The 24,330-nt window shown below is 45.7% G+C and overlaps 2 protein-coding genes across 5 annotated transcripts in view; one reads left to right on the plus strand and one right to left on the minus strand.

Annotated features, from left to right (window-relative positions):
* On the minus strand, positions 1 to 9,607 carry DUSP11 (dual specificity phosphatase 11). Of its 2 annotated transcripts, XM_014075925.2 has the most exons (10): positions 9,243 to 9,607; positions 7,902 to 7,977; positions 6,772 to 6,903; positions 6,428 to 6,551; positions 6,119 to 6,179; positions 5,224 to 5,270; positions 4,290 to 4,365; positions 2,929 to 3,048; positions 1,798 to 1,836; positions 1 to 604 (listed from the first exon to the last, which is right to left on the minus strand). In XM_014075925.2, the coding sequence occupies exons 1-10, from the start codon at positions 9,605 to 9,607 to the stop codon at positions 343 to 345; spliced, it is 1,302 nt and encodes a 433-aa protein (XP_013931400.2). In that variant the 3' UTR covers positions 1 to 342. The 2 variants fall into 2 exon arrangements, with proteins under 2 accessions (XP_013931400.2, XP_087562145.1); XM_087706019.1 differs by lacking the exon at positions 6,772 to 6,903.
* KANSL3 (KAT8 regulatory NSL complex subunit 3) overlaps positions 9,593 to 24,330 on the plus strand; it is a 23,170-nt gene continuing 8,432 nt past the window's right edge. The window contains exons 1-14 of one of the 3 annotated variants that reach the window (XM_014075922.2): positions 9,593 to 9,732; positions 11,345 to 11,622; positions 11,823 to 11,993; positions 14,356 to 14,446; positions 14,669 to 14,854; positions 16,330 to 16,461; positions 17,108 to 17,224; positions 17,986 to 18,087; positions 18,217 to 18,288; positions 19,223 to 19,297; positions 20,151 to 20,308; positions 21,225 to 21,288; positions 21,867 to 22,094; positions 22,645 to 22,798. In XM_014075922.2, the coding sequence (XP_013931397.2) occupies positions 11,405 to 11,622; positions 11,823 to 11,993; positions 14,356 to 14,446; positions 14,669 to 14,854; positions 16,330 to 16,461; positions 17,108 to 17,224; positions 17,986 to 18,087; positions 18,217 to 18,288; positions 19,223 to 19,297; positions 20,151 to 20,308; positions 21,225 to 21,288; positions 21,867 to 22,094; positions 22,645 to 22,798 (1,768 nt within the window). In that variant the 5' untranslated portion in view covers positions 9,593 to 9,732; positions 11,345 to 11,404. Of the gene's footprint in view, positions 9,733 to 10,330; positions 10,554 to 11,344; positions 11,623 to 11,822; positions 11,994 to 14,355; positions 14,447 to 14,668; positions 14,855 to 16,329; positions 16,462 to 17,107; positions 17,225 to 17,985; positions 18,088 to 18,216; positions 18,289 to 19,222; positions 19,298 to 20,150; positions 20,309 to 21,224; positions 21,289 to 21,866; positions 22,095 to 22,644; positions 22,799 to 24,330 lie in introns of those variants that run through there. The other 2 variants (XM_014075924.2, XM_087706017.1) reach the window with 2 other exon arrangements.

A 24,330-nucleotide genomic window follows, 5' to 3' on the forward strand; every position in this document is an offset into this window, starting at 1 on the left:
TATTGTGGAACAATAAATTTTATTTAATATCTAGAGTAATATATAAGGATGATTTACAGAAAATCTTTTTAAAAAGTCTGTTTTCCTCAAGTGATGTAGGAAGAAAACATTTTGGGATACTTAATTGAATATGCTTTCCTTAACAGAATCCTTCTGTTGGAAATGTGTTTATCAGGTTTCCAGTTGCCTTCTTTTCTTCTTCCAAAATGGCAACTAAATGATGAGGTGGCAACTGTAAAATTGGATGCAGCTAGAAAGCATTCTATTTAAACAGCAATGGTGTAATTTACTGTCATGGTCAATTCCACAAATTATCTTTTCTTGCCAAATACTTTTTCATGATTAAGGGATCCAATAGTGCTGATTGTCTATTTGATTTCTATGTTGTTGTAGCAGTGAGCCATGAGGATTTAGTTCTTGAAAAGAGGGTCCTTGATATCCTTGAAACTGTTCCTGGGAGAAGAACGGCCTATTGCTGGGCCTGACATTATGATCTGATCCCTGATGCACGATGTTGGCTGAAGGGGGATATTGTGGACTGTAAGCTTGGCTCCCTTTGCTGTAACAGGTGATGAGATTCTGGCTCCAGATTTGAGAATGTTTCCTTAAATAAAAAGCGTCAGATTTCAGGGCAGAGAAACTGATCCTGAAGAACTTGTGCTACTAACCTTTGGCCCACAACGTAAGCTTTAGAACATAATGGTTCAAATTGTAGTGGATGAACCTCCTGCTGTTTAAACGTTAAAACGGTTAAAAATGTTGCCAATAATTATTGGTAAATGCCAAGGCTCTATTAAGGCTTGATAGTTTTAGTTACAGGGTAATCTCCACTCCACCCACAAATCATTCCAGATTCATCTCAAAGTTCTTTTTATACTACTATACTTTTATTCAGGGAAGCAGCAACAATTAAAAGTACAGCAGCTCTTGCTGTAATTTGCATATTAATATAACAGAGCCAGTTTGGTCCAGTGGTTAAGGTGCCAGATTAGAAGCCGTGAGTTCTAGTCCTGCCTTAAGCATGAGGGGGGGGGGGGGGCTGGCTGATGATTGGTGCTCACCCTAGTAAGAAAGTACTGACAAGCCACTTCAAACAAGATCCTATTCCTATAGTCACCAGGAGCCAGCTCTTCTTAATGGACAATAACAACACAGCATATACAAAAGTATACAGTTGTTTTGTTGCACTTTACCACTTCCTCGAACTTGGTTAACCACTAGGGAGCCTGTTGTGAGACATTCTGACAGCCTGCTAGATAATTAGCCCTTAGCCTTATATACTGCTTCACGTTGCTTTACAGCCCTCTCTAAGCAGCTTACAGAGTCAGCATCTTTGCCCCCAACCATCTGGGTTCTCATTTTACCAACCTCAGAAGGATGGAAGGCTGAGTCAACCTTGAGCCAGTCAGGATCAAACTCCTGACAGCGAGCAGAGTCAGCCTGGAATATTGCAATCTAACCACTGAGCCACCACGGCTAATGGATAAGTATAAAATCGACTATTTACTTTAAAATTAGTCCATGAAAATTTGGAACAAAATTTGTTCCAGGAATTATACTTTCTCTCAAACCTAAGCATTGTCAAAAAAGGATACTAGAAACCCAAATCCTTATTCTACAAATAATTATGCAAAATCAAGATAACAATGCAGCTTTAAATTACATAATTCATCAGGGCAATTTATGACTGCCTATTGCAAGTAGATGACCATCCCTGGAACAGATGTCCTCTTCATCTAACAGCAGCCAGAATACACGCTTTATCTGCAGACATTCCATGGATCCTCTGCAATTTACCTTTTTTGGCTTCGTCCACCTCTCCTAAATGGAAAATTCCTGAAACAGAAAGAAGGCAAAAACTGCTGATGCACAAATAACAGGAGTGTTTGTGGAAGGAAAGGCTTGCAGTGGCCGTGAGCCCCTCCTTTCTTTTGTTTTCCACTGATAAGAAACACTGATAGCACCAGAATGTGGGTGCGGACTTTATAGCATAAAGGCTAAGTGATAAGTGTTAAGATGCAATTTAGGAAAATACGCTTGGTAACTAAGCTGTCCAGAGCAACTTCATAGGGAAGATGTGCAGCATAAAAAATTAATAAACAGTAAAAACAGTAGCTGTGCCTGTATAGGATATTGTGACAAACTGAACTGGTTGCAATGGTTGTTACAAGCAATGCCCATCTATCCATAGTATGAAGGTGAAGACAACTGTGACTTATTCAGTAAACCATGTTTATAATGTATTATAATAATGCTTACAATATAATATAAATTAATGTGACAACCCAATGATTTCAAGTCTGGGGTTACTGTTGTAAACATGAAGATCTATTCACCGATCTCATATATCTCAATAGGTCAGAAACAAACCATCTACCAGGAGACATAGTTGGCAAGATAAAGATTGTGCACAATTTGTAGCAATTTAAAAAAGCCAAAGGAAGAATGTTAATCTTTCCATCCACAAAACAGCAACAGTGGCCTACTTTTTGTAAACAGTGCTCCTCCCACAATCTGGCTCCTTAACCAACATACTCAGCCACTGTGCCTCCTCCTCCTCAGTCAGCCGAGTGATCCGGATCAAGGGACTTGTGGGAAGAAGATGTTAAATTGGACCAGACTGATCCTTCTGCTATCCAAATGCTTCCTGGGGAAAGTAGGTCCTAGAGGTAGGAAGAACAGGCAGGGGACCAAAGAGCTTCCAGTCCCTCTGGAGAACAAAACCAAGGTTTCTTAAGAAAGACACAGCCCGAAGGGCTCAACACTGCTCTGGGGACCAGGGAGGGAATAAGATGCTGCTAGAAGTTACTTGAGCACCTGCCAACATTTACTCCAATCTTTCCTATTTTTATATCCAGAACCTCAGAAGGTTCTATTTTCACTTAATTATATTGAATCAATGGAAAGAAAGAAAAAAAGAAGGAAAACCTTGGAGGGTGTTCCCAGTTTTGTGGTCCATAGTAGGCAACTTCATAGTCAGGACTTGGGGTATAATCAACATGCCCTTTCATCCAATCCCTTTGTGAAACATCCATATAATGATGGTTCCTTTAGAAAAAAGATCAGGAAATAGGTTATTTAAAATATTGCTTTCAGAGGTCCAGAGTATCTGTCAATAGCTTCTAGGTGGTGGGATGCTAGCCGTAGTCTTTTGGCTTGCAGGGAGTCTCTGCTATAGCAGAGTTCTAGTTTGCCCAGAACAGGAAAAAAAACACAGTGTAAAACTGGACTTCGGTTGCATTGCAGAAGTCATGCAAATTGTGCTGAAGCTGACCAACCTACGTTGGGTTGTGTTTATCTCTAACCAGGAATTAGTCTCTGCCTTCCTTTTACCATAAGCATTATGTGAAAGCCTTGGTTGAGGGAAGCCATGATGAACAGTGGAAGCTGGTATCTAAGGTGATTTGGGGATGACCATGGCAACTGTGACTCCGAACATAAGAGTTGTCACTGGTTGTAATGGAGTGTGTGGATAGTTATCTTGGGGGAACAAGGAAAGAAATACTGCTTAGGGAACAATCAGATAAGACAGGGAAGAACCCCAGATGGCTTAATGGTAGAGAAAGAAACTAAGAACCTGCCCTATTGCCTCCGGTGATTAAAAGTGACTGCGGGAATGTGATTTGCAAGACTCTGTTCATGTAGCCTTACAATAAAGTAGAATTTGTTCATCTAAATCAGGGAACTTGGGAACTTTAAGACTTGTGGACTTCAACTTCCAGAATTCCTCAGCCAGCATGGCTGGCTGGGTAATTCTAGGAGATGAAGTCCACAAGTCTTACATTTTCCAAATTTGGATACCCCTGATCTAAATCCTGTTTCCTGTCTGGTTTACCTGGAACAGCTAACAGTGGTAAAGGGCATGGATTAACGAATGAAATAAATGGAGGGGAAAAATGGATGCATTATGTTTTTGGGAAACTACAAGAAACAGAAATGAAGTAAGAGAACCAAATGAAGGTTGTCTAATCAATTTGGATAAAATGGGGAGGGGTCTTGTTCCCTGGATTAATGTCCTGGTGGGACATTAAACCATGTGTAGGAAATGTGATTACAGTATGGCAATTGGGGATGTCAACATACATGAACTTTGTAAGTATACAATGGTGTGTTGTTGGTCAAATAATTTGTAGTGAGGGAGGGATACGTTTGTATGTTGCTTATAAGATAATATGCAAGAACCAGCAACTACGGGACACCATTTCGCAGGCAGGAATTCAATTGTACAAAATGCAAAAAAAAGGTTGAAATGCTGCATTTCAGCAAGTCACCCTGGAAAAGAGAATTACCTTCTTCCAGATGTTTTCTGGAGAGCAGAAATATAGTTCTTCCTCTCTATAGAATGTCCCCTGCATCTGTTGAATACTATGAAAGGGAAAACCAGCTTTGATGTTCAGTGTGCCCCATTGCATGTGTTATTTCTACCCATGCTATTTTCATTAAAGCACAAAGCAGCATATCTGATTTTTAAAATTTAATTCCAGAGAATCTTGGCGATTCTCTATAAAATAAACTGCTCTATCCCCACAAGTAATTTTCTGAGAGGGAGGGCATTAGTTCCTGAGGGAAACACCTATATTTGCAGTGGGGAGATCAAGATAGTTTTCCATGGAAACTTCATCATTACTGTCATAATTTTATGCAAAACTTCTCATTCTGTCAATGAAACATTCTAGGTAACATGGCAGTCCCTACTGGAAAGCGCAGTGGAGTCTACCGTCAATCCAGTATTAGCAATGCAATGTACGCTATGTTCAACAGGAAAAATCAATCTTTAGAAAAAGCACTGCGGGCCCTTTATCAGTGCAATTCAAATTTCATGTATTTTTACAAGTTATGAAATCCTTTAATTTAAAAAAGTTTAACCTGAAGCAGTCACAAAGATGCTTTCTTTCTAGATAATCTGATGAATTAAATCACCAATACTGTATATTTTGTCTAATCAGAACTTTAAAATGCCCCCCCCCCCTCATGTAAAATATGCCTGCAATTAACAGCTACTTTTTGGTTATCATATCCCATAATCCCACTATTCCAATAAGACTAGAAATTATCTTAATTCACAGTGCTCATTTGTTAGCGTTTAATGCTTTTTGTCTTTCTTTTTTTGGCTATGCAAATTGTTACATTTATTCGCTATCTGCTATTTTATCTATCCTGATGGTTAGTATAGGCAATGAAGAGTTGAACTAGAGTGCTCTCAATTAAGGGCACAATACTTACATTCTATTGCCATGTTTGGATCCATTCCTTCAACATCAATAAGGTATCTTAACACAACAATACATAAGAAAAGAAGAAAACATAAGAAAAAATTATGACACAGTGAAGCTCATTTAGTAGACTTCAATGCAACAGACCAAAAAGAAAATAAATTCACTCTCAGATTTATATCATATGCACGATGTAAATTCAATTAAATGAGGCTTTATACAGTTTGTCACTTAATATTTGTGCAATGATGCAATTACGCAAATGAGATAAATGAGCGCAAACAGCATCATCCCACATTACTCCATGGAAATGAGGTCTCAACACTTTTTAAAGAATTGGTTCAGTTTTAAAAATGCATTAATTGCATTACAACAGTTGAATATTTACTGTGCATTAAAAACCAACAGAAACAGAAAAATTAGACATATTACTTTTCTAAATACCCTGTTTCTCTGAAAATAAGACCTCGCCGGACAATAAGCCCAATCGGGCTTTTGAGCACATGCACTAAAATAAGCCCTCCCCAAAAATATAGCAACACAGCAGCAGCCATGAAGTGACCATGCTCACTGCCTCCTGCACCTGAAAAATAATAAGACCTCCCGAAAATAAGGCCAAGCGTTTATTTTGGGGGTCAAAACAAAATAAGACTCTGTCTTATTTTGGGGGGGAAACACAGTAAAAAAAATTGTCATTTTCTCCCATCCTTCCTTTCTTTGTCCTTCCATAGTATTAAGACTAATAGAAACTAACATTTCTAGAGGAATTATAATTAACTGAGTTACAATCCAGTTGTAAATAACAATCTATCAACTGAACATAGACATAAAGTGATATTTCTGCAGTAGATATGAATATTCAAAACAGACCAGCAGAATCACCTTTGCTTTTTAGAAAAATTTACCTGCAAACAAGGTAACCTGTTCGATTCAAGCCATGTGTACAGTGGACGCCAATAAGTTTGTCTGGGGAGATAAGAAATGCAAATGGTGTCTTTAAAAAGCCCCACCATAGAGATAATTTTAATTTTTAGCTGCTTTTATACATGAACAAATATGTATCTGATTTTTTTTCATGTATTGCAAGAGGCAGTAGTATTTATGGGCAGACTGCCTTGAGAAGGTCCACGAACAGGTTTAAGAATAGAATTCTTGGGGTTTAATGTAAAATTCTGTTATTAAATCAAGACATTTGCACATCCAATCAGACTTACCATTATGTTGGTTCTCTCTGAGGAATTTTTTCACAGTGCTTTTGAATTTAGAAACTATAGCGTGATTAGGTACTTTGTGTCCCATTGTTAAAATTTTACAATATTGCAGTGTATCTGGTAGCTCCTAAAAGAAAATGTAAAGCATTTGAAACAATTGAAATGAATATCCAAACAGCCAACTTAAGAAAAAATGAATCGGCTCAATAAAGCAGGCAAAACTAATTATTATATGCAGGAAATCAATTTTAAAAACCCTTTTCTCAAAATTGCCTTTGTAATCCCAAAGCAACGACTGTTATTAAGAATTAAGGTCACAGAACTGATCCCTGTTAAAGGAAACTTACCATTGGCTCATAATAGTGTGTTGTGTATGTTAAATCAATGATCAAACCAAGTTCTTCATTTTGCTCTTCGACTTGAGTGATAAGGTCTAAGGGAGAAAAATACTCATCTGGGGCAAGCCTCCATTCAAAACTCTGGGGGAAAAAAAATTCAACGTTGCTGCTGCTAAATTGTTAAGATACTTGGATAAGTATCAAAAGCCAAGCACAGCTGTATTTGCATAACCTTGTACAATTTGAGTACAGACAGTCCTCAGTTAATCATAATTTGGAAGGGAACTCCATCATTAAGTGATAATTGTTATAAAGCAAATTCAACCTAATTGTCCAATTTACCACTAAAGCAATGAAATCTAGATCACAGCAATGGAAAATAAATAAATATTTTCTGCCCAAATGACTGTACAACTGAAGTTGAAATGTGTAATGGAGTGTGTAAATTATATTGGGGGAAAAGAGGGTGGCAAAATATGCTACCTAGGAAATAGATAGTGCCCCACACCCTGACTTAAGGGTTAGGGAAAGAAACTTGGGAAGGACCCATTATAATGGAACAAGCAGCTAAAAGTGGTGGTGGAAAGTCTGTACCCAGATGTCCAAGACTCTGTTAATGTAGCTTTACAATAATATAAAATTAGTCGATCAGATCCTGTTTCCTGTCTGGTTACCTGGGAGGTCTGCCAGAATGTCAAACATATTGATCTGACCTAGAGACAAGAAAAGGAGGCCTTGGACGCCTCCTTTGGGTAGCCAATAAATATGAACAAAAAACTGGCCTCCAAAACTTATCCCTAATTAATATTATCAATGTTCAGGCTGGAATTTACTCTATGGAACCCAAAATACCCATAGCGTCCATCAATGTCCAGATAAATGTATTTAGACTACTTTTATGACACTTCAATCTACTTTACTCTGTGGCTAACAAATTCACTAAATTAAATTTGCTTTTGAAATATTTCTTTCCTTTGGGGGAAAAATCTTAAAAACCTATACTTTGTTAAAGCTACATGAAATCTACAATTTGCTGATATGCTGCCAGCAAATCACCTGCCCCCAAGTGACATTTTTTATCTTAAAAAGGCACTGAAAAGTTAAAGCAATTGAATGACTACATTCTTCACCTTACTTACCTTCTTAAGAGGAACTTTAAAGGCAATAAAGCGGGTCCCGGAAATTCTTTTTCCAAGAGGCCGATAATCAGTCCATCTAGAAAGGAAATGTCACAATGTGTTGCTTTCACTTCAATGTGATTAGGACAGAGTTGCAGTGAGGAAAGATAACACAGAAGCTGAGAACTCTTTGGAGGTACTGAATACATTTCAAATGTAGGCACTTTTAGAAAACAGCTATTAAACACTCATTTTAAACGAGAAATCAAACTAATGATTTTATTCCCTGAAATTATCTCTTACTACCCCAAATTATTTTTGCCTTTGTTTTTTGAGTAGGTAGACATATTTCCAAAGGAAACCCGATTCGTGAAAACCACTTCCAGTTGATGGAAGTGGTAATGCCGAAGAATTGTTGAGAAACACTCCAGGCCATGCCAGTGGGAGAAGTGAGGCGCCTCCTCCTCCTGGTATCTTCTCACACACACAAAGATGCCCATGCAGGATCTCCATTCAGTTTAACCCTTAGCAGAACACCATGGGCTGACAAGGGACTACAAGCAGTCCTTATTTAGTAACCAATATTGGGACCAGCGACACTATTGCTAAGTAAAGTGGTCACTAAGTGGGAAATCCATTCCCCCAGAATGCCCAACACAATGCAGGGAGAGCCGGTTGGCAGGTCCACCCTGCCATCGACAAAAGATTCATCAGTTTTATCCCTTCGGCTTTTGTTTGACTCTTAATCCTTTTAATTCACCTTCCTTTCCCCCCCCCTCCCACCCTTTGGAATGGGCCGAAATAGATAGCAAGAAAGCGATTGTTTGTATTTGCATCCACTGAAGAGGAAGGAATGGTTAATAGACTGGGCTGTTTATGCAGTGCACCAGCACTTTGCTTCCCATTTGTGTTCTCCACTTGGTATCAACTTAAGCCCACATTCAAAGGGACGATAAAGGTAGTCTAAAGTCTAATTCAAAGGTCTTCAAATTTGCGAACTTTAAGACTTGTGGACTTCAACTCCCAGAATTTCCCAGCCAGCATAACTTACTCTCTTGTAACCCCTTTCTCTGCAATCTGGCTGTAGGATTCTGGGAGTTGAAGTCCACCAGTCTTCAAGTGGCCAGGTTTGGTTACCCCTCGTCTAATTTAACCCGATCTTGGACGTCTCACAGATCCAGTGTGGACCGGGCAGACTCCATTCCTCCTGCAGCTACCGAGGCAAAAGAAGGAAGCGCCGTCGCTAAGCGGAGCCGTTGCTCCACTAAGTTCGAGGGGAGGGCATCGCCCGGCTGAGCAGGACGGGGACGGGCTGTCCCGGGGAAGCTTCCTTCCTCCCACTCCTCCCGCTGCCCCTCTCACCTGTCCGGCAGGCCATTCTTCTTCCCCATGGCCACCCTCGGGCCGGAGCCACCCGCGCCCCGCCCGGCGCCGCCGCCTTGACGCGATTGCCCGGGGGAACCGGCCTCCGCCGTTTCCGGCTTCCGGTCGTGGGCGGGCCCAGAGCTTCCGGCACGGCCTTGCCAGCCGCCGGGCCGCAGGGGGGGCACCCGAGGGACGTCCACCACGCCGCCGCTCCCGCCCTGCGCAGCGCCACCTGCCGACGGGCCGGAGTAGCGCGCATGCGGCCCCCCGTCCGCGGCCTGCTCCTCCGGCCTGGGAAGCCATTCGGGGCCCCGAAAGGGGAGGCCCAGCCTGCCGGACCGCGCGCCCAGCCTGAACGCCATCGCCGCCACCGCCTCCGCCCTCCCTCCTTCTCCCTCTTCGCGCGTGCGCAGAAACGCGAGGCCTGGCCGGGTCAGTCACGCCGTGGTGGCGGCGTCGCCGCCCTGCTGCTCGGCTGGGGAAGCAGGTGAGAGGCGCTTCCGCCGGGGAGGGGGCGGCGTAGCGGTCCTCGACGGGAGCTGTAGTCCGGGAGGGGCCTGCAGTCTGCACATGCTCAGGAGCGCCGCCGCTACCTCCCCTCCCCCCACCGCGCCTCACGTCCGTCTCAGGCGCAGATGGAGACGCCTCTCCCGCGGGGCGGCTCCGAAGGCCCCCCGCCCGAGGCTGGGGCACACCCGCCATGGAATACCTCGGGGTTGGGGCTCCTCACCGCCCGCCTCTGGCCCTTTCCGGGGGAGGGGGGCTCCTGGACCTGGACGGCTGCTCCGGGGAAAGCGAGGGGGGGCTGGGCTGACCACTGCAGGGGTCAGTCTCCCCCCGTGTAACATTCAGGCGAAAGGGCAGCCAATGGTGGTGATGGGTTTGGTGCCATAGAGGCCTCGGTGAGACCCGGGATCGCCCCCTCCGAGGCCCCCATTGGCGCCTGGGTGCTGTGAACATCTGGCTGAGGGAGAACCGAGCAGAAGAAGATACATGCTGCCTGTCTGTCCGTCAAAGGCAGAGGTCTCCAAACTTGGCCCCTTGAAGACTTGTGGACTTCAACTCCCAGAATCCTCCTGTCATCAGAGCTGACTGGGGAATTCTGGAACTTGAAGTCCATAAGTCTTCAAGGGGCCATGTTTGGAGACCTCTGATCTAAATGGAGAGGTTGCAGAGGAATGGATTACAAGAGAGTAAATTATACTGGCTGGAGAATCCTGGGAAATGAAGTCCACAAGTCTTCAAGGGGCCATGTTTGGAGACCTCTGATCTAAATGGAGAGGTTGCAGAGGAAGGGATTACAAGACAGTAAGTTATGCTGGCTGGAGAATCCTGGGAATTGAAGTCCACAAGTCTTCAAGGGGCCAGGTTTGGGAACACCTGGTCAAAAAGTGTGTCTGCTTCGGTCCTCTTGCTTGACAGGTTGGCCCTGGCCTCCTATTTGGAGATCTTTGACCCTTGTTCTGGACTAGCAGCTCCTGCAAGCGCAGCTGACCCTGTGGAGGCTGTGGCCAAAAAGGCTTTGTCCAGCTGTGCCCAATGGAGCAGTAGGTTCTCATCATCATCACCTGCAGAGGTGCTGCACAAGGAGGCTCCTTCAGAGAGCCCACAAAGGCTGCCTTGGACTGTGGGTGCAGAGACTCCACCGATAAGTCACCATCAGAAACTTTTGCATCCGTGTTGCAAGCAATTCTCCCTTTGTTACCTGGCTGCTCCTAGGTCCCATTGAAAGCGCTGGTGTTCAATGCACGATGTGATCTGTTGGGGCAGATTCTTCCTCTGGGATTGATCCAGCTGATTTAATTTACCTGGGAGAGGCAGGACGAGGCGAGGCTGCATTGCAGCCTCTGCTCTCCTAGAAGGCATTTAGGTTGTGATTCCCTCTGGTGGGATTAATAGTTCAGCTTTGTTACTAATTGTGTGCTGTTTTTTAAAAAAATTGTATCTTGCAATTTATTTCATTGTGCATTTTATCTTGAAATTGCAAAGAGTCCTTCAGAATCGTAGCAGCCTGTGATTAATCAATAAATTTATCCGGGCTACATAGAACATATCCCTAGTTTGTGTTTTTTCACCTGCTTGTTCGTCCCTTCTCCCAGACCGAAAGATGTGCAGCTTGGAGAACAGATGGTGTCATTGCTGAACACAAAGACTGAAACATGTCTTATCGAGGGACTGAGCGGGATTTTCAAACCTCGGCACGGAGGATGGGGACCTCTCTGCTTTTCCAGCTGTCGGTCCACGAGAGGGAACTGGACTTGGTCTTCCTGGACCACAGCTATGCCAAGCCATGGAGTGCTCACCCTGATGCCAGTAATGCTCGTCCCACACGCCTGCTGTTTGTCACTCCCAAGCGACATCAGGATAATAGCGCTGCGTGAGTTGTCTCTTTCTTTCTCTGCCCTCCGTCTTGAATGAACATTTAATGGGACCAACACCACACATGTTGGGCCCATGTTGTTTTGAGTATTGTACGTATTGCCTGTGTGCTGATTTTCTATAAGCTCATAAGCCACTCAAGAGGAACAGATGGTTACAAAATGCTCCTTGTCCTGAAACTGCAATATCTCTTTCCAGGGAGGCTGATGTTCCTATTGATGTAGAAACAGTGACACCAACACCCGTGCCCCTCTATGACAACCAGAAAGCCCGAACTGTGATGAATGAGTGTGAACGCCATGTGATTTTTGCCCGTACAGACACTGATACCCCTCCTCCACCTGAGGACTGGGAGGAGCATATGAACAGGTATAAAAATGAGTGGAAGAAAGATGTTAGAAGTTCTGCTGATGTTGCCTCTGTCTTGATGGTCTTGTTTCTGATCCTGAGTATAATTTGGGGATATATAATATGAGAGTTGTAAATTTATTTTGAATTTCAAAATATGGCTTCTGGTCATCTCAGATTATACTCTGAACTATGCATAGAAATTGATGTTAATTGATGGTTTGTGTTTTATTATAATAATGACTGTGTGATAAGTATAACACTGCTCACCATATAAAATCATACTATATTGATAAGGTGTAGTTTTATGGGGTCCTTTGTACTCTCTGAGCTTGCTTGTTTTCTTGTTTTCATTACCCCAACTAGATTACATGATCAGTGCTAGTAAGGAGTGCAGTTTCCTGTCAATATATTCTGGTGTTTAGCCTGTCTGTGTTGGTGGGGGAGGTATCTTAGGGATTCTTTGTTTGGACTCTTTACTGCTGGCTCTTTGGCAGTTTCTTGATTGAGGTATTGTGTACTTGATTGTTGGTCTGATGTTATCCTTGGAGTTAAATCTATGCTGATCTGGGTGTTGATTACTGATGGAGAAGTGCTGGAGTCTTTTTGTTCCCTTTTGGGCTGGTTGATTGTCTCTTTTGCACAGTCTATAGATGTTGTTAATGTCTATGGATTTATTGATGGCTGATTTATCAGAGTGGCAGGCTTTTAGAAATTCCCTGGTATTTTTGGATTTGGCCTGGTCTAGGATAGTCACATTTTTCCAATTGAAACTATGGTTAAATGTGAAGTAACCATCCTCTGCTACCAAATGTGATGTTCCCGTGGGTCGTCCATGAGGCCAATGTTGAGAAAAGACAGGAGACAAATTTTCTCGGGATGGAGCGACCCAGATGAGAACCTGAGAGCCCCTTTTATTGAGACAGGACAAAGGCAGGAGGAGCAATAACATGTGATAGAAAACAGCCTGTAACAGTACAATTTCTAATCTACTGCTCAGGAAAGTTCTCTCTATATATGGTCATATCCTGGTCGTCATTGGTAGGGCACATCTCAGGATGTTATGTTATGCACTATCAGGATGTTATGGTGTTCTTGGAGCCAGTTGTCTCCTGTGTGATTCAGCGTGACCCTGCAGGCCCTAGTATGAACTAGGCCATGGAGGACACACACCTGCACAAGGAACTATATTACAACAGTTAAATCTGTCTATATGTTGTGAAATTTTCATCATGCCTTCTGACTGCTAGTTGGCGTTCATGGATGCCTCCTGCCAGTCTTCTGCTTGTTTGTCCTACATAGTGGTTGTTGCAGTCCTTATATTGTATGTTGTAGATGACTCCTGCTGGATCTTTTGGTTTGCCTCAGATGTTTGAAGGGCTACACCAATTCCATGTGGTTGTAGTTGCAGGTTAGAGAGAAGCATTCTATGAACACTGAGCGCACATCTTCCAGGTTCAAGGCTTCTTTATCAAGTAAAAGACTGTGATGTTTCCTCTGACAGGAAGAGTGGGAGGAAGAGACTAGAATTTTAATCCTGGAGTAAACATTTACAACAAGGAGACAGATCTCATGACTCTTGGACTGGCCTCTAATGAAAAACGTCTCTAGCTTTATCATGGTTGTGAGGCTTCTGCAATAACCCAATACCTGAATACGTTTACCCCCAATCTGGGGCTATACTATAATAGCACTTAGCCCTTAGACTTATATACCGCTTTTTGGCTCTCTTTAAGCAGTTTTCAAAGTCAGCCTCTTGGCCCCAACAATCACAGTCTTCATAATGCTTCTCTCTAACCTGGAATTGCTGGTTCCTGCCTTGCCAGCTGCAGCCCTCACTGTTACTTCCATGGTAAAATAAATATGGGGTATTAATGTGCTAAATGAATTAATACACCCTAATGCAGCCGTGCTACTCTGGAGAAAAATACTTTAAGTATACTTCTAATATTTAAATGGAAAACTCTTCATTGCCACAACACATGCGTGAATGTGAGCTTTGTCCAGGGTGGGGCCGTCTGTGCACAAACCCCCATGTGTTGCGGCTTTAGGAACCGACATTATGAGCTGCCTTCCACTTGGTAGGCCCGGTCCTGTCATCCAGTTGGGAAAGGGTAATGCGAGCCTTGCAGTCACTTCCTCAAGGTTCCAGCAATGGCCTCAAGGCAGTAGAAGTCAGGTTTAAATAAATCGTAATTCTCCATGTTTAGATGCGTAGCAAACATTTGAAGGTGTAAGCTTGCTGTTTCCTTGTCTCTGCCTGCAAAAACAAGGGCAGAAGTAGATTTTCTGTTAGTCTGACCCAAGCAGGAGTTAGAAACTTCTAATGCAGTCCTGGTTTGTTTCAGGAGCCAGATTTGATAATGGAATTTTTCCTTTCCAGGTCTGGCTGGACAATGGCCCAAAACAAGCTGTTTAATAAGATCCTGAAAGCCTTGCAGTCTGACCGACTGGCCCGATTAGCTAATGAAGGGGTAAGAATCTCCTGGCTCTCGCTCCTTTCCCGCCCACTTTCCCTACGCTCTGCACTTGCAGCCGTTCCCTCACTGGTGCTGGAAGATGAAGTGTAATCCCTGTTTTGTTTATCCCGACCTTTCATCCAGTTGAATCTGGATGCTTCCGCTTTGCCACCAAGCTGGAAGAGAAGAGCTGCAGTGACTTAGCCAGGGTATTTTTTCTTGCTTGCTTTCCACAAGGCCTGCAATGAGCCAGTGCTGCGGAGAATAGCGGTGGACAAATGTGCTCGGCGGGTCCGGCAGGCTTTGGCCAGCATCAGTTGGGATGCCAAGCTGATCCAGTGGCTCCACTCCACTCTGGTAGAAACGCTTAGCCTGCCAATGCTGGCTGCCTACCTGGACGCCCTGCAGACCCTCAAGGGGAAGGTGAGGGAAGCGAAGGGCTTGGGGAGGGAGGAGGGGGAAGGAGGGTTTCATGCCTTCTATTTCGAGGTCCCCCGTGTAGAGGAAATCCTCTTGTTTTGACAAGAGAACCCAAAGTGCCGGTTCTGACATTGTACAAGTAGCCCTTGACTTAATGACCATCATCAAGCCCAAAATTTCTGTTGTTAAGTGAGACATTTCTTACCTGAGCTTTGCCCCATTTTACAACCTTCCTTGCCACTGCTGTTAAGTGAATCACTGCAGTTGACAAGTTAGCCACCTGGTTGTTCAGTGACTCTGGCTCTCCCCATGGACTTCGCTTGTCGGAAGTTCGCAAAAGGGGATCCCGGGAGCCTGGGACACAGCAGCCGTCATAAGCAGGAACCAGCTGCCTAGCCTCTGACTTTGGACCACGTGATCTGCAGAGGTCATAAGTGGGACCCAACAGTCACAAGTCACTTTGTTCAATGCCATCGTAACTTTGAACGGTCACGAAATGAACTGCTGTAAGTCGAGGACTACCAGCACTGCAGTTTTTTGCATTGTAAGTGGAGATGGAAGGGATTGACGAGGAGACACCAATTGGGGGGGGGAGGGGTAATTGAAGTCTGAATGAAACCCCCCAAAAGAAGGACTGATGTCCTTGTAAGAGCAGGTGAAAAATGGGATGTTCCAGAGAATGATCTGGTTCATTCCAGGAGAGGAGTTGGGTTTGTTGGGTTTCTTGTTTTCTTTTGGCTGAGCGTAAGGAGGAGGTTTAAAACTCAGGAGAGGGCGGAAAACAGAAAAAGGAAATATTAAACATATAAGTATATTCAAAAACAAGATATAAAGGGGGGAAATATAATTAGGGTAGACTAGTGAAGGTAGGGGAATAAGAAATGATACCATATTATATTTGGGCTGACAGAAATGCCATCCCAAGGAAACATAAACTGAGTTTCGAAATATACACCAACAATAATAGAAAAAGAAAGGGAGAGAGAAGGAGAGAAAGAAAGGAAGACGGGGGAAAGAAGAAAGAGGTAAGAAGAGGAGGATGGAAGGGGGAGAAAGAGAAGGAGAGAGGGTAGGAAAGGGAAGAGGAAGAGCAGGAGTAGGAGAAAGGGAAGGGAAGAAGGGAGGAGAAGGAGAGGAGGAAGAAAGAAAGTAGAGAAGGGAGGGAGGGAGACAAGAAAGGGAAAACAAGGAGGTGTTACAAAAGGAGGAAGGGATGGTAAATAAAGCAACCCAAATTGTACATTATAACTTATTAAATGAAATAATAAATGTATAAGAATGATAAATGTAAAAAAGAATACCAATTATGTGAATGTATACTTAAAATGGTATGTAAGAGAATAAAAAAAATATATTAAAATTTAAGAAAAGAACAAAAAACTCAGGAGACTCAGGGCGATGAGGGCCAGCCTGGTCAAAAGGAGGCGGTTCAGAGAAGGTTCTGGGCTTCCACAGCCTGTGTTGTTGCTGGATTTCAGATTCCCTCCCTGATTGACCGGATGCTCTTATCTTCAACGGCCAAGACGGGGGCGGCCGGAGCCGAGGCCTTGTCCCTCTTGCTGAAGAGGCCCTGGGATCCAGCCATTGGCGTTCTCTCCCATAATAAACCAGTAAGTGCACAACAGGCCTTCAGGAAAGGAGGGCTCCGGGGGACACGGTTCTTCCTAAACAACCAGTCCCAATATGAACCATCCTATCTAGACGGGTGCTCTCACCTAGTCAAGTATACAAGGCAAACCAGAATCGGTTCCTCGTTATTCTTAATAAACGGGCAGGTTAAAACAAGGCCCTTCCAAGCCAATGTTCTGAGACCTCCTCTGGCAGCTTTACACTCCTTTGGGTCAGGCTTGTGGTCAGCGGAAGCCCAGGGCTCTCTGTCCCTGTTGTTCTAGAAGGCTCCCTTCTGCTGGTGGCCTTCATTGGAGAGTTGCCCAAGAGAGGCTTCCCCTGGGAGGGAAACTCTGCAAAGGGTCACGTGAAGTGGGCTTGAAGGAGAGACGAGTGTCTGTCTGCGCCTGTTCAGCCCAGGGCTCAATGGTTTCTCTTCACCCCCTTCCTCACGGAGCAAAGGTTTCCCCTCAGAACAGCCAGGTAAACCATCTGGAAAGTCAACGTAATGCTTGAAAAAGCTTTTCCCCCAAAGGACCCATGTAATTAGGCTTACAAAGGGAATCCCCACTTTGCTGTCTGAGCTGGGACGGCTCAAAAGGACAAATTTCTGAGGGTCCTTTGCATCTGTGGGTGTTTTTCTCCCAGAGCAAGTTACCCGGCTCTCCCCTCATCCTACTGGCATCATCTGGACCCTCGAATTCCATGTTCCCCACTTCTCGGCGGCATCGATTCTGGCAGTCACAACTCTCGTGTCTGGGAAAGGTTGGTACCATTTTGGCACCCTGAAGTTGAGTCTTAGGCATAGACCTCCGTTAGCAAGGGTTGGGAGAGAGGGAGAGTAAGAAGGCAGCCCCTGTGTTTGCAGGTGAGATTGCAGGGGCCACGTGCCTTCCCACCTGCTCCTGCTCCCTTCCCAGTTCATCTGCTTACCCGGAGGTGTGTGAACGTGAAGCAAGAATCAGTCAGCCTGCCCTTTGCCTCCAGCAACAAGACAAGTGTGCGCCTGGTTTTGTGCTGGAGGTCCGGGCAGCTTTTCTCCTCCTTCCCTCGGGGGATGGCAGCTGTGCCCAGGATGACCTTGGCACAAATTCACCTCAGGTGTCCGTTTTTCTCAGGTCTAAACTGGGAAACCCTTAGGACAGGCCTTCATGCCTTTGGACTGTTGCAGTGCCCCTTACCTGAGTCTGCCCTTGAAGACCACATGTATTGTATTGAATGTATTTGTCCACCCGTCACAAACAAGGGGCTATGGGTGGCTAACAATATATGTTTTTTAAAAAGGCAATAGGAAACACCAGAAAGTACAAAACAAACAATGGGCCTACAAGACTACAAACCAACAGAAACCACCAGTTCTGCAGCCATTGCACAGGCTCCAGCCAGGACTGGAATTCCCAAGCCCCAGGACGCTTGGGGAAGAGCTGGGCCGCATACACAGTCAATGAAGAACGAGGATAACGCAGTCATCTCTTTAGGGCCTTGTGGCTCGAGTCTGATTGTTGCTCCATCTTTTGCCCTACCAGGTGATCCCAGTCACGACCCACTTAATGAATAACGGCAGCGGAGTTGGGGTGTTGCAGTGCCTAGAACATATGATTGGCTCCATGAGAGGCAAAGTGGTGGAGGTGAGGTGGGCAGCCCATGTTCTGCCCTGTGAATCCAGATCCCTTCTTTCTTTGTTAGTTCAAAATAAGCTTCTGGCTGTGATCTTCTAAAGATGGCCAATGGCTTGGCCTCTCTCTTCCTCTCACCAGATCCACAACCATTTCTCTCACAAGCCAGTCATCCTGATTGGATGGAACACGGGAGCTCTGCTAGCCTGCCACGTAAGTATCTTTACTGCCTGTCTGTCCTTCCGTCCCCCAGGCCAGTTGCTCTGTCCCTACTCAAACATTAGGAGTTGGAACAGAGGCCCTTCAGGACGCAGCAGTATTAGCTATCAGCTTTCAGAAGGATTGGTCCCAAGACTTCAAGGGATGATTTTGACTGCTGCATTTCAAGGCACATCAGACCAAGAATATAGCTGGTAGTGCTCAATTCATGAGAGCAGTTAACCATTGCTGTCGTCAACTAAATTCCACATTCATTAGGTGAGGCAACCTTCTGTCAGCTTCCCACCACCAAAGTCAGTGTGGGAAGTCGCAGAAAGTTGCAAATCCCAGCTCTGCAGGCAGGTCGGTGGCTGCGGCTGGGGGAGGGGGGGAGCAGGGGATGATGATGCACGAGTGGCTAGTGCAGCACAAACACAGGGAGGAGCTGGGGTCGTGGGTGGAGGAAACTCATTCCAGGGATGGGCAGCCTTCCTGCCAGCTTCCCCACTGGCTTCCTCCCTTCGAAAGGTTGTTGAACAAACTGCCGAAGGGTGAAGGACTTCTTGCCTGTTGCTGTTTCTCCTGCTGCCCTATGGCTGTGGTGATATGAAATGCCCATGGGGTGGGAACATTTAGCCATTTGGGTCACTACAAAAGTGGTTTCTCACCAGCTGCCTGTTGGCCACCTTTGCTTCTCCCCCCAAATGGCACAGTTTCTACCTAGCAGAACAGATCAGCCTGTAAGTGAGCTTAGGACACACATCCCTGCCCCCTCGCTGTTCCAAGGAATCCTGAGACCCTCTGTGAGCCTTCCCAGGGCACATCTTGCAAAACGAGGGGATTTGGTTGCAGGAGCCACGGTGGCCTTGCTGGCCTCACCCGCTCCAGAGCTTGTGCATTTGCAGCCTTTCCCCAAAGTCACCTGCGGGCCCTTTCGTTTCCCCACCAGGTTTCCGTGATGGAAGATGTCGCAGCCGTTGTGTGTCTTGGATTCCCTCTCTTAACAATCGATGGGCCCAGAGGGGTGAGAGTGAAAGCGGGGCCGGGAAAAACATTCTTAGTGTCTGTTTTTCTTCACCTTCTTTGTCTTGCTCTTTTATCTTCTGTGCTTACCTTGCCAACTTTGTACTGAAGTATTCTGCAGGTTGTCTTCAATAATAATAAGATTATGTAGAATAGAATAGAATGAGTGAGCTGGAAGGAACCTTGGAGGTCCTGTAGTCCAGCCCCCTGCTCAAGCAGGAGAACCTCTACCATTTCAGATAAGTGCCCAGTCTCTTCTTAACCCCCCCCCCCCAGCTTCTAGTGGCAAGCTGTTCCACTGGTTAATTATCCTCACTGTTAGGAAGTTTCTCCTTGATTCCAGGTTGCGTCTCTCCTTGATTAGTTTCCATCCATTGCTTCTTGACCTGCCCTCTGGTGCTTTGGAAAATAGGTTGACCCCCTCCTATTTGTGGAACGCTGCTATCATGTCACCCCCTAATTATTCTTCTTCTTCTTCTTCTTCTTCTTCTTCTTCTTCTTCTTCTTCTTCTTCTTCTTCTTCTTCTTCTTCCTTTTCTTCTTCTTCCTTTTCTCCTCCTCCTCCTCCTTCTTTTCTTTGTTGTTGTTCAGTTGCTAAGTCATGCCTGACTCTTTGTGACCCCATGGACCACCACATGCCAAGCCTCCCCCCCCCCCCATTCTCCATTGTGTCCCTGAGTCTGCCCAGATGCATGCCCACTGCGTCACTGGTGCTACCTGGCCATCTCATCCTCTGACCCCCACCCACCCCTTCTCCTTTTGCCTTCAGTGGGAGAATGACAGCCTGTCTCACATTTGCTCTGAAACGCTCCCTCCACTGTAACAAGTTCTGAAACTTCTGTTTTGGGGCGCAGGATGTCGATGACCCTCTCCTGGATATGAAGGCACCAGTTCTCTTTGTGATTGGCCAGAACGCTCTCCAGTGCAACACAGAATCCATAGAAGATTTCCGAGAGAAGCTTCGCGCTGAAAACAGCCTGGTGGTGGTGGGAGGGGCGGATGACAGCCTCAGGTGTGTGAGCTGGAGCACGTCCCAACATTCTTTTCTCTAATGCTGTGAGAAAAGGCGGATGATTGATTCTGTCGGTGGCTCAGGGAGTGACAGGCACACTCATGGAGACTCGGTGCTCTTAATGACTCTAGCCTTACCTGAATGCCATAAATTTGGGGGAATAAATTAGGAATAGAGCTTGCAAGAATATGGAGGTGGTTGATTTAATAATAATAATAATAATAATAGATCCCATCTCCGACCCCCACTCCACTCTGCCTCCATCCTCCCTATGTGTCCTTGGTTTTAATGTCTGATTTTAAATTTTATGTTTTAACTGTATATGTGACTGTAAGCTTCCCAGAGTTACCCTATGGTAAGATGGACAGCCAATAAAATTTACAATTAATAAATTAGTAAATAAATACGGATGGATGGATGGATGACATGCCGTCTGAACCCAACTTAAACAGTTGAAAGCTGGAAATAGTACGGTTCTGCGATGCCACTTTCTTTGGGGGGGGGGGAATAAATGGCTTTTTTGTTGTTTGTGTGGTGCCCATGGATCTGTGCACATCCAGGTAAGAATCACCTGCCCACATTGAGGGAAGTGGCTGTTTGTCTGTCTGAATTGTCCTCTGCTGTTGGCTTTATGAGGGTGAAAAGTTCCAAGGAGCAAGGAGGGATGATGGGGAGCAGAGAGCTTTGAAGGGGGACTGTGGCCAAAGGAGAGGAGGGGGCGAGGAGGAAGATTGCCCACCCCATGACTCCCTTGCTTATAGGGGTGGGGGAGAGAACCTGCTGTCAGAAGTTCTAAGGTGGAGTCCTTGTGGGTGTCTTTTCCATGACTTGGTCTACCTCGAAGGGCTGACAGAAGGAGATAAGAGAAAGGAGGTGAAAGATCCTCTGGATGTTGACAAGCTGGTTTTTCTAATAGGATAAGCAAAGCCAAGAAGAAGTCGGAGGGCTTGACACAGAGCATGGTGGACAGGTGCATCCAGGTGAGAGCGGCTGTCTCTTCTCCCTTGGCCTTGCAGGTTCTCCCCCATCTAGCTTAGGAGGCTTTTCTCCTCCGGGGACCCGGGACTGGCTCTTTCCTTGGACCAGCCATGGCATCTCACTCATTGGCCAGCTTTGTAGAATCACCTCTCTACCAATAGTCCTTGACTTATGACAGTTCGTTTAGTGACCGTTCAGAGTTATGACGGCACTGGGAAAAATGGCGTAGGACCACTTGTATTGTAGCATCCCCATGGTCACGTGATCAAAACTCAAAGGCCTGGCAACTGACTCATACTTATGACGGTTGCAACATCCTAGGGTCCCCTGATCCCCTTTTGCGACTCTCTGACTAGTCAGTGGGGAAGCCAGATTCGCTTAACAATGCCCGTGTTACTGACTTATCACCGCAGTGATTCACTTAACAACTGTGGCAAGAAAGGTCGTAAAATGGAAGGGGGGCAAAACTCACTTAACCAATGCTTCACTTAACAACCTAAATTCCGGGCTCAAGGGTGGTGGAGGACCCCCTGTCCTTTATGACACGTGCAAAGGTGAAGCTGCCTCTTCCTCTCTGCAGGACGAGATCGCAGACTTTTTGACAGGGGTGCTTACTCGAGCAGACAGCCACGCGGGCCCCGATCCTCGGGATCTGGACATGGACAAGAAGAAGAGGAGCGCCCGGGAGGCAGCTAGGCGGGATCTGTCTTTCGACCTGCCCGACAGGAACAGCCGGCCAGCCTCTCCGGCAACCAAAATCCCTGCTTCCCCTTCTGGCTCAGAGGTGAGGGAAGCAACACAGCAATCGGTGAGGGGAAAGAATGGTCCCCGCTCCCCACCCCCGCCCAGAGCAGATGTTGGATGGAAGACAGCTAGTGCGGGAAATGGCATTTTTTGGTGATCTTCCCTTGCAAGGTTCGCCAAGCCTTCTGGAGGTCCTTGTGTTCCTGGAGCAGAGGCATCCAATCGGCAGTGGCTGGAATTTGGGGTTTGATCTAGCAGGATGGCTTACCTGTAGCTTTTACTTGGAGAGGATCCCATTCTGAGTTCTTGGCAGGTTGCATGGGAATGAAAAACCCAGTCAAGCATTATACGTGGGCAGTAAAGAACCTTGTAGCTGGGAAAGTAAAAACGCCTTGAAGACAATATCGACCTTTTCCCTGAAGGTCTGGCTCGCTCATCACGCTGCCTTTGGGAAGATGCTCCCTTTGAGCACCGCTGCCCTGCAGTGTTGCACCTCTGTGGGATGTGACTGAAGGAGCAAGGCTAGGAGACGGACAGGGGCCGGGTTGGCGAGCGTTAATCCTTTTGCGTGTGCTGCCGATCTCACAGACCTCACAGATCCCCTCTCTCCCTAGGAGTTCTCCAGCGTCTCCAGCAGCCCTGCCTCCAGCCCCAAGGCTAAAATGCCCGTCTCTTCTCTTCAAAAGTCCAGCCAGGTTGGTGCCAGCCAGCTGCTGAAAAGGTCTGTGCAGCGCATGGAAGGAGCGGTGATGTACAAGCAAGGCCAAGGTAAGGCCAAGCCCCTCTTGTGACACTGCAGATGGGCCATCTCCCGGTGGCTTCCATCGAGTCCCTGCTTTGGTCTGCAGGCATCCTTCAAGATGGGGCTTCCTTCTCCGGGGGGATCCCAGTGGCAGCTTGGGAGCGGAGGCCAGGTGACACACGGTAGGCAGAGCCAAATGCCCCCTTTGGGATGTTGGCCTAAGCAAGCACAGCCTGGAGAGAGCAGCTGCACCCCACTCCGAGGTGGCGCAGTGGTTAGAGTGCAGTACTGCAGGCCACTTCAGCTGACTGCTATCTGCAGTTCAGCGGTTCAAATCTCACCGGCTCAAGGTTGACTCAGCCTTCCATCCTTCCGACGTGGATGAAATGAGGACACAGACTGTGGGGGCAATATGATGACTCTGTAAACCGCTTAGAGAGGGCTGAAAGCCCTATGAAGCGGTATATAAGTCTTAACTGCTATTGCTATTGCTATTGCTACTCTTGCAGGGCAGAGATGGGCCTGCCCTGCTGCTCTGCTTTTTTTCTGCTGAGAGGCATGAAGATGATGATGAAGAAGAAAAAGAAGACGACTTCCAAAATAAGCAGAATCCATTAAATTGTATGCTGAACAAAGATGGGGAACCTTTGGTTAAAGATAATCAGAATGAAAGGGAGGAAGGGGATGCTGAAGCTTCTCCCAAGGCATTGAATCACTCTTTAGAGGGAAATCCATGAGTTTCATACAGGTGGCCCTTATATTACTACCAGTCAGTACTAAGTGGAGGCCCTCCCAGAGCTACTTGCAACCCAGTTTGGAAGTTATGAAAGCTCCCTCCCTCCTGCACACACACCCCAAAATGGCCAGGGGATCACATCTTGGGTGGTTTGCAGCCAGCCTGCATTTATGGCTGTTTGCAGTTCCTCACAATCACATGACTAGGATTTTTGGTGGGTTTGTTTGCCAGAAATTACCATTTTGCTGGTTCCCAACAAAAAATGCCATTGGGTATAATGGGTTTGTTGAACTACGCCATGTTAACTTAAACGAATGGTAGCATTCGTTTAACAACCACTGTATTTGTTTAATGACCACTTCCAAAAAGGTTATGAAATTGGGTGCAGTCATGTGGTGACCTGCTTAATGACCGCCACAATTTACAGCTGTACTTTCAGGCTCAGTTAAGGTCAAGGATTACCTGTAATTCATTGCCTCTTTCGCAATTCGTCCCCTTGTGGGTTAGAATGTTTTGCTATTTTCTTAGTTTTAGATGGATATCTAAGCATTTGTTGTGCTTTAATGTCAGTCATTGACAAATGCTCACTTGTTCCGGCCTCTAGATTTTGTTCGTATGAGTTGCAGGACTCTATAACAGCACACTCCACACCAGGTGTACTGAAGAACCAAAACTTAGTTCAGTGTAGCTCACACCCGAGAAAGTGGCAGGAGGTTGTGAAATGACACGGAATGAAGTTGGTTGTGGTTGGATTGATTTCCAGAAACACCCAGTCATCTAAGTTTGTTATTTGATCTACCTGGGGGAGAGCTTTGATTTCTG

This window comes from Thamnophis sirtalis, unplaced genomic scaffold, assembly GCF_051295495.1.
Source record: "Thamnophis sirtalis isolate CommonGarterSnake01/CBP01778 unplaced genomic scaffold, rThaSir2_p1.2 scaffold_2, whole genome shotgun sequence".
Classification (NCBI taxonomy): Eukaryota; Metazoa; Chordata; class Lepidosauria; order Squamata; family Natricidae; genus Thamnophis; species Thamnophis sirtalis.